The sequence below is a fragment of the Petromyzon marinus genome, chromosome 17 (assembly GCF_048934315.1).
Source record: "Petromyzon marinus isolate PM22_M1 ecotype Great Lakes invasive population chromosome 17, UKy_Petmar_22M1.pri1.0, whole genome shotgun sequence".
Classification (NCBI taxonomy): domain Eukaryota; kingdom Metazoa; phylum Chordata; class Hyperoartia; order Petromyzontiformes; family Petromyzontidae; genus Petromyzon; species Petromyzon marinus.
In genome coordinates this window covers 20,890,031-20,904,845 of record NC_133683.1, presented here as the reverse complement: position 1 = coordinate 20,904,845, position 14,815 = coordinate 20,890,031, and the positions used below count along the sequence as shown (strand labels likewise).

At 42.7% G+C, this 14,815-nt stretch overlaps 1 protein-coding gene across 1 annotated transcript in view; it reads left to right on the top strand.

Moving 5' to 3' along the window:
- Window positions 1-14,815, top strand: part of LOC116943182 (neuroglobin-like) — a 35,865-nt gene that overhangs the window by 10,008 nt on the left and 11,042 nt on the right. Inside the window, exons 2-4 of the mRNA XM_032955816.2 lie at window positions 8,291-8,398; window positions 11,898-12,018; window positions 13,945-14,025. Coding sequence (XP_032811707.1) covers window positions 8,291-8,398; window positions 11,898-12,018; window positions 13,945-14,025 — 310 coding nt within the window. The remainder of the gene's footprint in view (window positions 1-8,290; window positions 8,399-11,897; window positions 12,019-13,944; window positions 14,026-14,815) is intronic.

The window sequence follows — 14,815 nt, the reverse complement described above, 5'->3', positions numbered from 1 at the left end:
TTGTTGGCAAACAGTCTTGTTCCAGCGGCTCGTCGCTTAACTCGGCCGATGACAATAGATACAGGGCTTGGCTACCAGGCGTTTATTCATTGCATAAATGTCAGTGAGATCTTTAAATCAGGTCGCAAATGTCAGCTATATGAATTCATCAATCTCACTCGCGCACTCAGCAATATAAAATCCATCAACTGTAATATGGTCTCCCTTATTTATGTTATTATTTTTATTATTAATATTTCATGTGACACAATGTTTGATTTCTGAAAGGTGGGCGGGGGCGGGGGATAAACCGGTTTATTCATAAACCTTCCGCAGCTGCTAATCACTTGGGTTAATTTAACTCTCGAGAAAGATTGACGCTGGCTTTGTTTTTATTTCTGAGCGTTATTTATTTTATGTCTTAAGCTAATATGCACCGAGGGAGGTGCCACGTGAAGTCGCGCATCTTAAGCAGGTAATTAACACGATAAATTGTTGTCGGTACAAAAAGAAAATGCCCTCGCAGAAATTATGGACCAATAAAACCACATGCTTATGAAATATAGTTAATCAATGAGGCAGGGTGCAAATTGTCTTATACACAAATGACCTTTGTGTGAGCACATATTTAGGAAATTCTGACATAGCCACTTAATCTTTTTAACATCTCATTTGTTCTATCTTGCAAGTTCTCATTCTCACACGGTGTATTACTGATCACACTCCGTCGCACTGTAAGGAAAGTGCGCTGCGGCATTTATTGACATCAAAGTTTGCACGAGTAGTGTTGTCCTGCTCTTCGTGCGAAACTCTTGTCTTTTTGAAACAGTAGCTTTGTTGCACACAATACGCTGTGAGGATCTGAACCTGAATCAGCTGGAAGGCTTTATTAAATTATCCATTATTCATTCATCAGGGCAGCAGTTTGGAGGGCTGTTTTGGGTGATGGTCCACATGGATGGTTTTAATTGCCTGAAAATGTCATTCCAATTAACGCACTCGGCTTCGTTCGCTTCAGATCGCACAGACGTCAGATGGGCGAGACTTGCGTTGATTGCATGACTACGTGCGGTGAGCTAAACAGAGCAGGGGTTTAACGATGCAACAAATTCATTGTCTAATATCGGCTTTTCAGCGCACGTTGTAAGAACCGCCGTTTTTCAATTCACTTGTGTCGTACGTACGGCATTGGGTTTACGTGACCCTTGCCGTCTGTAGAGGCTGCTGCATTCGCCACAATGTTAACAACAAAAATACCTGAATCGATTCTTGAATTTGACTCGCCAGCCTTAATCGTGATCATTCATCCAATCGTTTAATTGGTCAAAGTCGTATAAATAGATGGCTGGTTAAATGCCACGAAATAATACGTTAACATGCGTGATAAAAAAAATAACTGAAATGGTTATATATTCTTGGTTCTTTCGGTAAAGTCACGTAGAAGGGAAACAATAAAATAATAAAAATATAAAACAATACGTGACTTTACCGAAAGAACCAAGAATATGAATCCCTGCAGTCACGAAAGCTTTAAATTGAAATGGTTATATTCAAAATGTTATCATTACAGAGCGACGAATGCCCACATGCAGTCTGATGTCGCATTCTTCTCGTGCCTCACAGGGACAGCTGCCATTGGGGGGTCCCCTTGGCTAGACTGCTACAGGGCATTGGAATGCTTGAGGTTAAATGTGATGCAAGGTACATTGAGTTACCGAGGCATTTAAGCACCTATAAATGCAAATCCTTGTTATAATTCAAGATTTGTATGAGCACTGCTAATGCAGGAGCTGCTATATTGCGCTAGAGGTTCGATATGGTATCTCGATTGGCCAGAGTAAAATGCACAAATGAATACAATTGTGCATGCCAAATCATCTATTATCACCACACAATTCAATGCATTTGTTGTGAGTTTAAGAATACACTTTTCATGATAAATTCATGCATTTTAATGCCCCTATTTTCCAGACAATAGCACAAAGGTCAATGCCCAGAATAACACATACTTGTATCCACTTAAAGGAGAAATTCCGTTTCATGTATACAATACAACGTGGATTAGTATAGCGTCTATATGCGACCACATCTCAAGCATGTATGTATGACCTTTTGTCGCACCGTACGTAGCCAACTGCGATAATAATCAGAGGTGCTGGGGGAAGCACAACAAACTAAACACAGAAAGCAGTTCTCAAAAATGAGTGCATATTTCCAGTGGCTCCCTAATATCGGAAGGAAGAGCGTTCCAGACGGCCGCAGCGCACACACATTTATTTTTGCAGAAAGACGCGGTCGCCCATGAGCGGAGGGAAATAGGTAAGGTCTTAAGTCTGGATTTGAATGGGGGGGGGGGGGGGCAAGGGAACCCACAGCATGGGCGTCCGAGGGAAGGGAATTCCAGGCTATGGGGACCAACACGGTGGGGGGGGGGGGGGGACGAGCGACCTTCAGCCGAGACAAAGGTCGACCGGTCGCTGGAGCGGAGGGGGCTGTGTGTGTCGAGGGGATTCAAGTGAAGGTGAGTGGGAGAGGTCGGCGGGGGGCACGTCCATAGAGCAGTGCTCTTTACACATTTCCAGGGGGGGGGAGTGGTGGGGGTCACTCACACCGATGAGACATCATTAGTGTGAGGGCCGCCATATATTTGACAGCCGCACAACGACGGCAGGGGGTGTTTTCCACATTTGTGTATTGTCGGCGGGGGGGGGGGGGAGGTGGCACGCGTCAGGGGCCGCCGGTGCCCGCGGGGCCTTGCGATGAAGAACGGTGGCGTGAGGGCTCTTGACGACGGGGGAGTGCAGAGTCGTGAAATTGATCCACGGTTGGACCGGGAGCTGGCGCAGGGATCTGAGTGCCGTGCTGGGGGCACAGCTTTGCTCAACACCCTTTGACGTTGTCCTCAGATATGCCCGCGGTATACGGTGCACGCTGACTGTGAATCGTGCTTGACCAGAGACGGGCAAGAGCCCTCTCCCCAACAGCTGTAATCGCTATCGCAGTGGTTGGGTTGGCCGAGTATGAAGCTGCCTCGCATTGTGATTGATCCGAGGGCACATTAGCCCTGTTCTCATGGCCCATTGGACTGCGCACGGTTTAAATTGCGTGTCATTTACTTTCAATCAATTCATCTATCAAGCGTTGTCATTTTATCAATCCAGGCAAGGACCCCATTAAAATGCATTACCCATTTGTATGTATGTATGTTTAACTTAATTCGCACCGTGCGTAGCCAACCGTGCTAATCGGAGGTGCGGGGGAAGGACAACAAACTAAACCTGAAAAGCAGTTCTCAAGAAATTAATATTTCAATCTAGATTTAAAAGTGCATAGCTCCAGCGGCTTCCTAATATCGGAGAGGATAGCAAATCTGATGACCGCAGAATCACATCTGAAAGCGCGCGATGCAGTGACCACCTTTGTTCGATGGCTGGGCCAGAGATACCTGGGCAATTATAGCTCCTGTATCTTCTAGATTATAAGACTCGCTTTTTGGCCTGTGTTTTAAAGCAAAAAGTGAGATTGCATCTTGTAATTCGGAAGTTGTGTTTGTGTGTGACAAGATTTGTATCGCTTTATTAACACCGGGCACACCGTTGTGGGTGCGTCTAGAGAATATGTATGCAGGAGCCGTCCTAGATTAAACGAAATTTTAAAGAATGCCGATTTTTGTGGAAGATCACCAAAACTAGCAGTTTGTCACCTCGCAATTGTGGGTTACAGTCTAGACGAAGATTTGCAGCTCGTGTTCACTCGCCAAATAGTTTTTTGTCAGTTTCCCCCCCCACCCCCCCCATAACACTTTGTTCCGCGTGTGAAAATTACTCATAGAGAGCAACACACCAATTCTGTATTCCTTTTTTATTTTCTCTCCAAATAAATGTTTCAATTGTGCTGTTTGTATCGTGCCATGAGATGTTAAAACAATCCATTCTAAACAGTTGTAGCAAGCAGTGCACCTCATTGTGCCACAGAATGACCCTGGAAGATGTCACAATTACTCAAAGGGGTCTCTTCACATGGTGAACTTGGGAATGAGATTGATTCGATTCTAATGGATAAACCCCATATCGTCACTTTGTCTTCAACAACTTCAACACAGGATGCGACAGCAGACTGGAACGATGCTGTACTTAGGCGCAGGCAAAAATATGAGAGAGAAAAAAAAACACATTGCAGGCTAAATTAATTTGCAAAACCAATTGCCAGAAAAAAAACAAAAATGGTTAACGTCAAAAAACGATGCTCGCAGGTGCCTCATTATAGGCTGGCTCTGAGCCACGGATTCAAATGTCTAGAGGCTCGAATTGATGAAGTGTATGTCACCACTTTAATTCAGTAAAACATTTAACATGTCATGCAAACAGTGTTCTTCGTGTGCGCATTCTCAAAGCTGGAATATGCCCATCCGAGTGAAGAACTTAATCGATGGTAATGTTTTATCGCGTGCTACCAGTTGAGACTGGGGTGAGACCATAAAACTCACCGCACTCGAGAACTGGATTTGATCCCAAACCCATATTGGAAATCCAGCATTGTAAAATATCATTGCGCTCACACATTTGCTATCTGAGCCACCTGGTCATCTCCAAATGGGTGGACTCTTAATACAACCTCCAATTAGCAAAATTCACGTGCTATGACATAAACAATAACATTTTCACACCACGGCTATTTCTGTCGATGTTGTGTGTGCGTGTGTGGATCATGGTGACTCACAAATATATGTTTGGGTGTTGTAAGATTCCACACCAACAGGTTCAAGTGTCCTGAATAAAGTTTAGAATGATCTTGTATAATGATCTTGGCGGCACACATAAGAACGCAGCAAAAAAATCATTAACAATAAAATGGGATGGAAACCAGGTTAACGCAATGTGCTATGAACCCAGCTTCCTGTGTTCAATTTCCAGCCAGAGCTAACGTCAGTGGCCAAGGTTACCGGATACACTGCTGGATTCACCGCATGCCCCACTCCCTCCGCCACTGCCCCACTTGGCCAACTCGCACGATGTACCAGTTTGGTGATGTATGGCAAAACAACCCCATGGCCAAATATGGAGTGGGGAAGCCTTCATCCAGCATTGCTATTTTTTTGTGCTTGAACATTCGCTTAACGATTGTTATGTTTACTAGGGCATCCAATATCCCGGGAGGTCTTTGAATTGAAGGAATGGGTTGTTGTATCAGATTGTTTGGTCTTTGTTGTTGCACATAATAACCTGTGGAAGCCCATAATTGGATTTTTGGTCAAACATTTCGTGTGTATTTCTATACAATTGCTTATTTGTTAAGAGAGTAAATAATTGGCTGAGTGACAAAGATTATCATGGCCACAGTGAACTAACTGTATATATTTCTTCATACTCTGTATTCTATTGTGAGGACACAATTGAAGGGCTCGAGAAAGCATCGAATTTTCCCTTTTGTATGGCAGGTGATTTTGGCTTCAATGTGAGCAGCACGGTGCAATTGGTAAACATCATTCTGAAAGTATCGTGATTTTTTTAAATCAAACACCACGTGGCCTAACCCTATGCTCAAGGATGGATATGGCTCTGCTGTCACAGGCATTCTCCGTGTTCGCTAAAGCATTTTGGTCCTGATCTGACATTTCCCTTAAAGAACAAAAAAACCCATTCCCTTGTGAGATATGTTGGTCATTAAATTTCACTCACAGACATAGATCCCACGTATCTCATATACAGCCTTATGGGCTTTTGGAGCGCGTTCCATTTTGCGAGCATGGTGCATGAGTGGGGTGGTGTGAAGAGCATGCCAGGGCTGCTTTGCCCCCCCCCCTCCTCCCCGCTGTTTATGTTTGCACACTGCGCTTGGGAAAACTCAGGGACAGGTTCTGATATCGCTTACCATTGATGTCAGCTGTGGCCAGCAATCGAACTGAGGTTGCCGAGTGTATTGTGCCATGGCGGCCCACCATTGCACCACCTCCGATTAGCACGGTTGGCCACGTAAGGTGCAAAAGACGTTCAGCATGCATACATATACACCCGTACAAACATTTGCGCTCGCACGTGCACTCGCTTACTATACTTAATACACAAACGTCACCTAAATTAACAGACTGGCCATGCTGTTTATGTTATTGACAGTGTGGGCGATAAATGTACTTGGAAAATGTACTGTCGAGTTGCAGAATGGCTTTGTTCCACACAGAACACTGAACACATTTAATTAGGACCGCTCATGCAACGATCCTGTGTGTTTAAAAAAAAAACATTGTCTTTACTATCTTGCAATAAAGTGAATAACAAAAAAAATCGCAAAACACTGCACGAACTTATTTTTTTTTAAATAAGCAAATGGCTGTAATTGGCGTGACCACCTGCCGTTTGTTCCAATGTGTCAATTGTACAATGCTGCAGGTGTAAATGTTATATATGTATATTCCTGCGGACGACTGCATTGCCGTTGGATGTTGATTCGATGTCTCGAGAATGCCTCTATATTTTCTCACAGAGATGACTGGAATTCCCTTAGAAATGGCATTTCCAAAATATATTCCCCATATCATCGTCATCATCGACCACGATCTATTGACTGCCACCTCTCACTGCCTTGTGATGCAGCGAGGGCTGTCTGCTGTCTCGTTCAGGGGTCTGCAACCTGTAGCTCTGGAGCGGCGTGCGCCTCTTTAAGGACCGCTTAGTGACGGTTTTTTTTTATTAACTTCCCCACCATCTCGTATTCACCACAGCTCATTGTGGCTATTGAAATATTGAGTTTTTTTTTTACCAAATTCTCTTCTTGTTATTTTGGTTGCCGACCCCTCATCGAGATCCTCCGTACGAGCTGATTTCATCGCTCCGTATCGGGACAAAAAAGTTGAAATATTTTGCGGCACAATGTCAATCCACTGCTGGATGAAGACCTCCCAATGGTGGGATAATCATAGGGTGGATTTGGCCAGTGCAGGTTGGCAACGGGCGCTCAGGGCTCTGGTTCAATTACCACTCTGGGCTGATGTGAACCATAGGCGGTATTTAAAATCAGTAGCCATCTTCAGAGTACTGTCCATCAACCACTGCATTACCGCTCCTGTGCATATAGGTAGCATGCATTTTCACAAAAGGTCAGTTCTGTTTGTATAACATATGCAAACACAAATAGTAGATACCATAGAAATACCAAGAAAATCCACCACAAGATTAATTCTCTCTCTCTCTCACTCCATCAACTCTGATGCCCCCACAGCCTGGAACTCCCTTAATCTTGTCACGTGTGCTGTCGACTCCCTGACTGGTCAAGTCCAGGCTCCATTGCCTCCGCCTATAACTGACTGCCTCTACAAAATACATATACACACTGTTCCCGTACAAGCGTCTTGAAATGTTATCACATGTGAACGCTATATAGATCCACGTACTGCAGTATTGAAATCGTGACCCTTCCTGACATTTAAAAATTTGTCATTTACATTGTCTGAAATCCATCGCTTAAAAAAAGCCATAAAGACGGGAAAATGCTTGCAGGCTGGACACAAACATAAACAACGACATGTAACAATGTGTTCACAGAATGCAGGAATGCACGAATCTCAACATGCCTTGCAAGCATGACAAGCATGTCATTCGTTGACCGCTTTGCAGGTTCAGTAGAATGTTCTCATGCCTCGGCTCTAAAGAGAGCTGAAAGTTTGTCCATATTTTTATTTGAGTTTAGCACGTAGGGATTTCGCGACCAATATCATCCATAATGCAGGTTTTTTTGGGTTAGATCGCGTAAATATATGAATGTGTCGTTAAAACCGTCACCACCCGACACAGCCAATTAGTGAGGGTTATCACGTAAACAGAACGTGTCAATTCGTTACTAGTACAGCACATCGGTGTGTTGTGGCTTGGCTCTCCAACACACCGGTGTGCTGTACTTGTAACTAATTGGCACAACCCTTACAAGTTGGCTGTGTCGGGTGTTGGCAGGTTTAACGACGCATTTATATATTTACACGCTCTAACCCAAAAAAAATCTGTATTATGGATTATTATTTGACACAAATTGTTTGCTGATCTACAAGCACACATAATAATTAACAAAAACACCCATGAACACATTCATTAAAAAACATTGACTTCAAAGTAACTATATATAATTGGTAACGTTTTGGGCAATGGTCCATTTGCATAGCATATTATCATTTGGAGCACCCCACTCAAAAGAGGAATTGAAAGTGTTGCCCGTTCCATTGAGACAGCGCTAACCAAAAATGTCTTACACGTTGTTGATGTTTTGTTAATTTACTGTGTTCGACGCTGGCGATGTTTCGACGCTGGCGTTTCACCCCACGCAGGCTGTTCGAAACCCATCCAGAATGCAAGGATGTGTTTTATCAGTTCCGCGATTGCGAGGACCTCCAGAAACTGAAGATGAACAAGCAACTGCAGGCACATGGGCTGAGGTACGGCAAAGTGCTTGCGGCACCGCTTTCTTGCAAAACATTTGATCAGAAATTAGGAAAGACTTAGGTAAAACGCACGGATTAATTGCGTTTGCGTACGTTCAGTATTTTTTACAGAACGTCCTGGACTGTTTTTTTCACCCGTTTTTTTTCATGTTCAACACCCTTCATACATACACCACATTAATTGCACCTTTGTTTTCGCCTTTGAATAATTCATTAATATTTAATGCTTATTAAAGGCCACGTATTAAATTGCCTAGTTTCGTGAGCCAAGTAATTTCTCTTTATTTATTTACGGACGAATCACCGTCTGAAGTGTAAGGCGTTGGAGCTTGGTGCAGAGTGAATGCTGTTTATATCACATTGACAAACGACCTCTGTCAGAAGGCAGTAAAGTGTGCACCCTATCCGTGACTGTCACGTGTCATTTGTCAATGTAATGGTCCATTTCTCTATTGGGTGTTGATTGAGATTGTGTGGGCAGTTTATTTTACATTTGTTATAAACATTTATCCCATTGACGGGTACAATACATCTGATGGCATAGACAACTCCATTGATTATCTTAGTTACACACATAAAAGTATCAATTATGATTTCACACGGGTTTCCTTGGTAATTCCCGTCAGTGGAAAATTTGGAAATCCTACTTATAATTGAATTTAAATGAAATTTGAGAACGGCTTGGTCGTGAAATTTACATTCGCCCCTTTGCTCACCTTGATGTTTATTCTGATGAAGGCAAACACCATCTTCCTTGGTGTCCAAACGAAATGCATTATCGCCTCATGACTGTGCACACGACCTTACGCTCTATTCCAGGGTCACCAATATTAAATAGTAAAGGTATTCTCAGATGTTCCGCAATGTTTGCAAAACATTTATTCGAAGGTATAAGTCATGCGAACCTCCCGCTTCTGCCAGAACATGAACAAATGTAAGTAGCCACGAAGGACTGCCATCGCTCTTCATATGTCTGTGTAAAGGTAGCTACCCAGCAATGTCTTTCTCATGACACGTCTGGCGGGAGGGCATCTCGTTGAGGGTATTTTGGCCAAGTTTTCTATGCTGGCCAGACACCTAAGAATAGGTGGGAGCACCCACACTTTACCCCACCACACACAATCTTGCAGATTGACTAACAATGGCACGCCCATTCATAACTGCTGGGTGGACAGAGGCAGGAAAGATTTGAGAAACTTGCCCCATTACTTTAATTGCCGCACCACGAGACGTGGGGTTCCGCCGTGATGAGATGTTAACTATCTCGCCTGGTATGAAGGAGGTCGTGGGTTCGATCCCGAACCTGATGCCTGTATATTTGAAGTGCATGTTTTCTCCGTGGTCGTGTGGATTTCTCTCCGGGTCCTCACGTTTTTCCTTCCACATTTAGAAACATGCGTTCAGATTATTTGGCTGCTATAAATTCCCACTCGAGGAGCTTTCATTTGTGGCCAGGTCGCTTATGAAAAACAGCTATATAGCTCAATGGACCTATGCTGCTAAAATTTGTTTTAAATAAATAAAGTTTTTAAAAATACTTGAATCAGCGACCTTTGCATTAGTGTGCCAACCATTACACCAATGTAGCATCTTATGAACATACCTTAATACAATTATTCATGAAGGACAATTGCCATTGTTATTAACTTTGGGGAAAGTCAATTAGATACTTATTGGTCTAGCCAAGGAAGCACTTGCCACGTGATTAATGTTCCCAACATAAGATAAACATTTGCAGAATCAGCATATTTAGTGTAATAAGCGAAGGGTGAAATATGCCGATTGCCCCGTACAGCGAAATTAATAAGGAAGGTTCATGGTCAGACAGAGGAGGTATCTTGAGACTTCCTATCTCGCAGAGGACGAACGAGAACACCGAGTAGCATTTCCCTCAAGCATATTGTGCAGCCAGATTTCAGGCTGTGCTCTCTATTGGGCCGGTTGAAATTAACTTGCCCATTGCAAAAACCCTGATAAAGTGAAACGTCTCCTAACATTCTATTGGTCGCCATTGCCATCTTCCGCTTACCAAAGAACAATCTGATTGGTTCTAGATTTAAAGCTTTCGTGACTGCTAGGATCCATACTCTTTGGTTCTATTGGGTAAAGTCACGTAGGTGAAAAATAAAATAACAAAAATCACGACGTTTCGACCACAAGAAGGACACTTGTGTTGTGGTCGAAACGTCGTGATTTTTGTTATTTAATGTTTTACCTACGTGACTTTACCCAACCTGATTGGTGCTTCTCAGCATTTTCACTTCAGAGAAAGCACATTTCTCATTTGCGCTGTTACAAATTACTGCCGGGGAAGCTGTGGTGGGAAATAAATGCACAATCAATAAATACGTTCAATGGAAGTGGCAGCTCTAATCACCACGGACTTTAACACACGCTGACTCATGTACAGTAAATGTGCACGCGAGAACCTTTTTTAAAGCATCTCGTTGGCTACTTTTGTCAATTTAGGATCCATAATAATGCTGTTGCCAGATGAGCATTTTTAACGGCCAATTTATTAGCCGTGTAATGAAGCCATTGATTAATCGATTCATTTTAATCCTTACACTCACACGACACACGCGTTGAATTGTGCGTGAAAACGTATTACTTATTACTTAGGAAAATGACATGCAAATGTAACCTGCTATGACAAAAAAAGGGGGAAAAAATCTGAAAAAGGTGCACAAAGCTGCATGGAAAGGGCACATGCTTTGAATTGCAATGAGAGACACGAAGGGAGAATGGCGTGGATTAGAGAACGTAGTGCAAATTAGAGACATCACGTGGACTGTTGTGAAATGTGAGTGGACTTCGGGCAGGATGCGTCGCTGAAAGGATGGTGGCAGGTAGTCGAGACTGATGATGGAGTGGCAGCCAAAGGTTGGGATGGATTGTTGCGTCGCAAGATCAATTGAGATATTTTTGGATTTGCCTGTATCAAGCAGTGAATAGACCACGATTGATTATGGTGACAATATCCGTATGATATCCCAAAGTTGCATTCAGGATACAGTGAATATGAATATACAAATGGAATAAGACGAACAAGAAATGGTGGGAATGAGTTGGCAAAAATAACACAAAAACAAATATGGTCTTGAATAAAATCATGACCCTGCAATCAAGATAATCATCGACTAGTTGGGCATGTAAATTGTTGCATGTCTAATTTATGTGCAACCACACGCGCATTAGAATTACACACATACATGAAGCCTGTTTTTGACTTTGATTCCTGGCTATAGGCAGGATCAACGGTGAGTGGTATCTAAAAAAGTTATCGGCCCTCCTTTACCAATAAGCATTTACCTGTGTGATGAAATATGGTGAGACCTTCATCTAGAAATGCATTGACAAAGGCTTGTAAAACTTGCTATCATTCTGCACATCTCTACATGCACTGGGAAACATAAATGGGTGTGTGTACAAAGTAACAATTTCATTTTCAACGGCAAAACATCATTGATGCTTTTAAACGTTGTATCTCCAGGGTGATGTCGTTTATCGAGAAAAGCGTGGCTCGGCTGGAGCAGGAGTGCGTGTTGGAGCAGCTGATCGTGGAGATGGGCAGGAAACACTACAAGTACAATGCATCCCCAAAATACTACTCGGTACGGAACTCACTCATCCCGCAGCAGCAAAGTCGCTGTGCGTTGTAGGTGAATCCTGACGCGTATTCAAAACCTAACGCCCTATGTTTTTTCTTGGCAAATTATACAAAAACAATCACATCCGTTGGCGTCCTTTGTAAATGTATCGCTGGCACACAATATTTATATCGATAACCAAATTACCCAGAGAGCACTCGACCTAATCGGATCTCAGAAGCTAAGCAGGCTTTTTGCCTGGATAGTACTTATATGGGCAATTGCCATACGCAAAAGATGGAGTTATAGGCCGCAGTGAGGCTAAGTTGTCAGCAGAGGGCAGTCCAGAAAAATCCATTGTTACACTGTACTGTGCTTGATCGTCTATGCTCTCCGCATTCACCAACCCGCACTGACCAGCGTGGTGAAGTATGGTCAAATGGCAACCACTCACAGCATGGGGAGGCTCACATTCAGCAGTAGGATTACAAAAAGGCACATACACTTGCGATAAATATTCAAAAACAGTGATGTATTATATTCAACCGGAAAAAAAAACCTTGAGATTTGCATCTAATTTGCAAGAGGGTCCTGGAAATAGCAGCAATACGTCACTTACACGTAAACATTAATACAATTTAACAAAAATAAATTGAGCAACACAAGGAAAGAAATTTGCTATATTTAGGCATTGCAAATATTAGTCATGAAGGCAACGCATTAAGATGAAATATAGAAACCAAAAACAGTACAAAATGTCGTTACGTTTTGTTAAAATGTTCATATGCACCAAAGCAGATTGCCTAAAAGGGGGCCAATTATTTTTCGTGGTGTATCTTTCATGTACATCCAGGCTCACAGCGCCGTTTCATAGCAAAGTTTAAACCAACTGGAACTGCTGGAACTGCATTGGCCGTTGTGCACAGGTGAAAAATATCAAAAACTTGTTTGTCAATAACACTGTGGCCTTAAAAAGAAAAAATATATATAACGCGCAACGTTTCAAGCGATGGCCCTTCTTCACAGCACATAAAAAGACACCATTATTGACGACTGGTGTTTGTTCGTTTTACAGCAGTGTCACCTTACGCGACGCAATTCGCACGTCACGTCTGATTTGACTGAAACACAAGGTTTGGAGAAAACTCACTGGCAGCGGCGTTTTGTGGTGCAGTCTGTCGAAGATTTGTTGAAGCAAAAACGTAAAAAAAATTGCTGCCAACATAATACATCTTCTTTGGTTCTTTCGGTAAGGTCACGTAGAATGAGAATAAAATAATAAAATAACATAATAAAATTCTCACGACGTTTCGGCCACAACGCAAGCGGCCGTCTTCAGGTGAAAGGTACAGACCTTAGAGTCGCGGCATCTCTTCAGAAAGGTGAGAGACTCGATTAGTTGAGCTTTCTTGTCCCGGAGTCTGTTGAATGATCTTAAGGTTGTGTGGCCGAAATGTCGTGAGAATTTTATTGTTATTTTATTCTCATTCTACGTGATCTTACCGAAAGAACCAAAGAAGATGAATCCTTGCAGTCACGAAAGCTTTAAATCGAAACATAATACATTCAAATGTTGAATGCCTTGAAGGAGTCCATGATTGCATGCGTCAAAATCAAACATCCATGCCACAGACTTCGGGATGTCAGTGAGGCATTTTGCTATTATTATTATCTATTTGTGATGTTGTCAAACAACTAGAGCTGTTTCCCCCAATTATTTGTTTCCCGAAGTGCACTTCACAGCACACAATAACTGCCCAAATTGGACTGCAGGGACAGAATTGAAAAGGTGGCCAGGGACACCTTTTGATGATTCCTGCTATAAAAGAATTACTCAAGTATTTCTGATGGGTGAATTAAAGTTATACACGTTCCAAGGACTGCAACATCCACAGTTGCGTGCGCTTGGCAGTCTGCCGTGCCTATGACTCATTGTGATGTCCCTTGCAGTTTGTGGGCATCGAGTTCATCGCTACAGTTCAACCCTTCTTGCAGGAGAAGTGGACTAATGAGGTAGAAGATGCCTGGCAGGTAAGGCTGTTTTTTGCCCACCTGCTGATCAAGAGAAGTGTGTGTGGCTGTGAAGGTAGCTTGGCTGACTCAGGGGTCAGACCACTGGGTCAAACACTGCTGAGATCCTCGGCTCGAGTCTGGGCAGCCGATTGTGATAACCAAACAAAAAATTGACTCCGCTTGGTCACTAAAGAACATAGGAAAACAAAATATCCCATTAAATCGGGTTTTTTTTTTGCAATAAATTTTGTTTTTTTCCAGCTCCGAGATTTAAAAATATTGGTTTACATGCTATGATGAGCTTTTCTCCGGAGCAGGGAATGTGGGAAAGTGGCACCTCTCGTGTTTGTGCAGAAAAAGGTCACTTGAAGGGATTTCAGAAGCAGTTCTGTTGGATATGCGCCTTTTTCCAAAATTAATATTAACAAGAAATTCGCTTATACATATATTTTCATAACACCCACATATACAACAGTTCTATGAAATGTCATTCTGTGGGCCATTATGTAATTAATGAGGTTGCACTGCTCTGTGAGAGTTACAAATGGATACCTGGTCGCATGAGATGATGCCGAGAGAACAATTGGAATATAGTTGGGAAAATAAGTGTGTGGGTAAGAAAGTGGGGAGAATTGGTAACCTGGGTTCAATTACTAACCATGGCTAATATCAGTAACAATCAATAGCTGAACCTGTCTTTGACCTTCCCTTATGTCAACCAAACATAAAATGTGTGCCTGGCGTGATGTGCAAACATCAACATTGTGGAGATAATGCTAGCTGGGCACGTTGCTAGCCACGCACAACT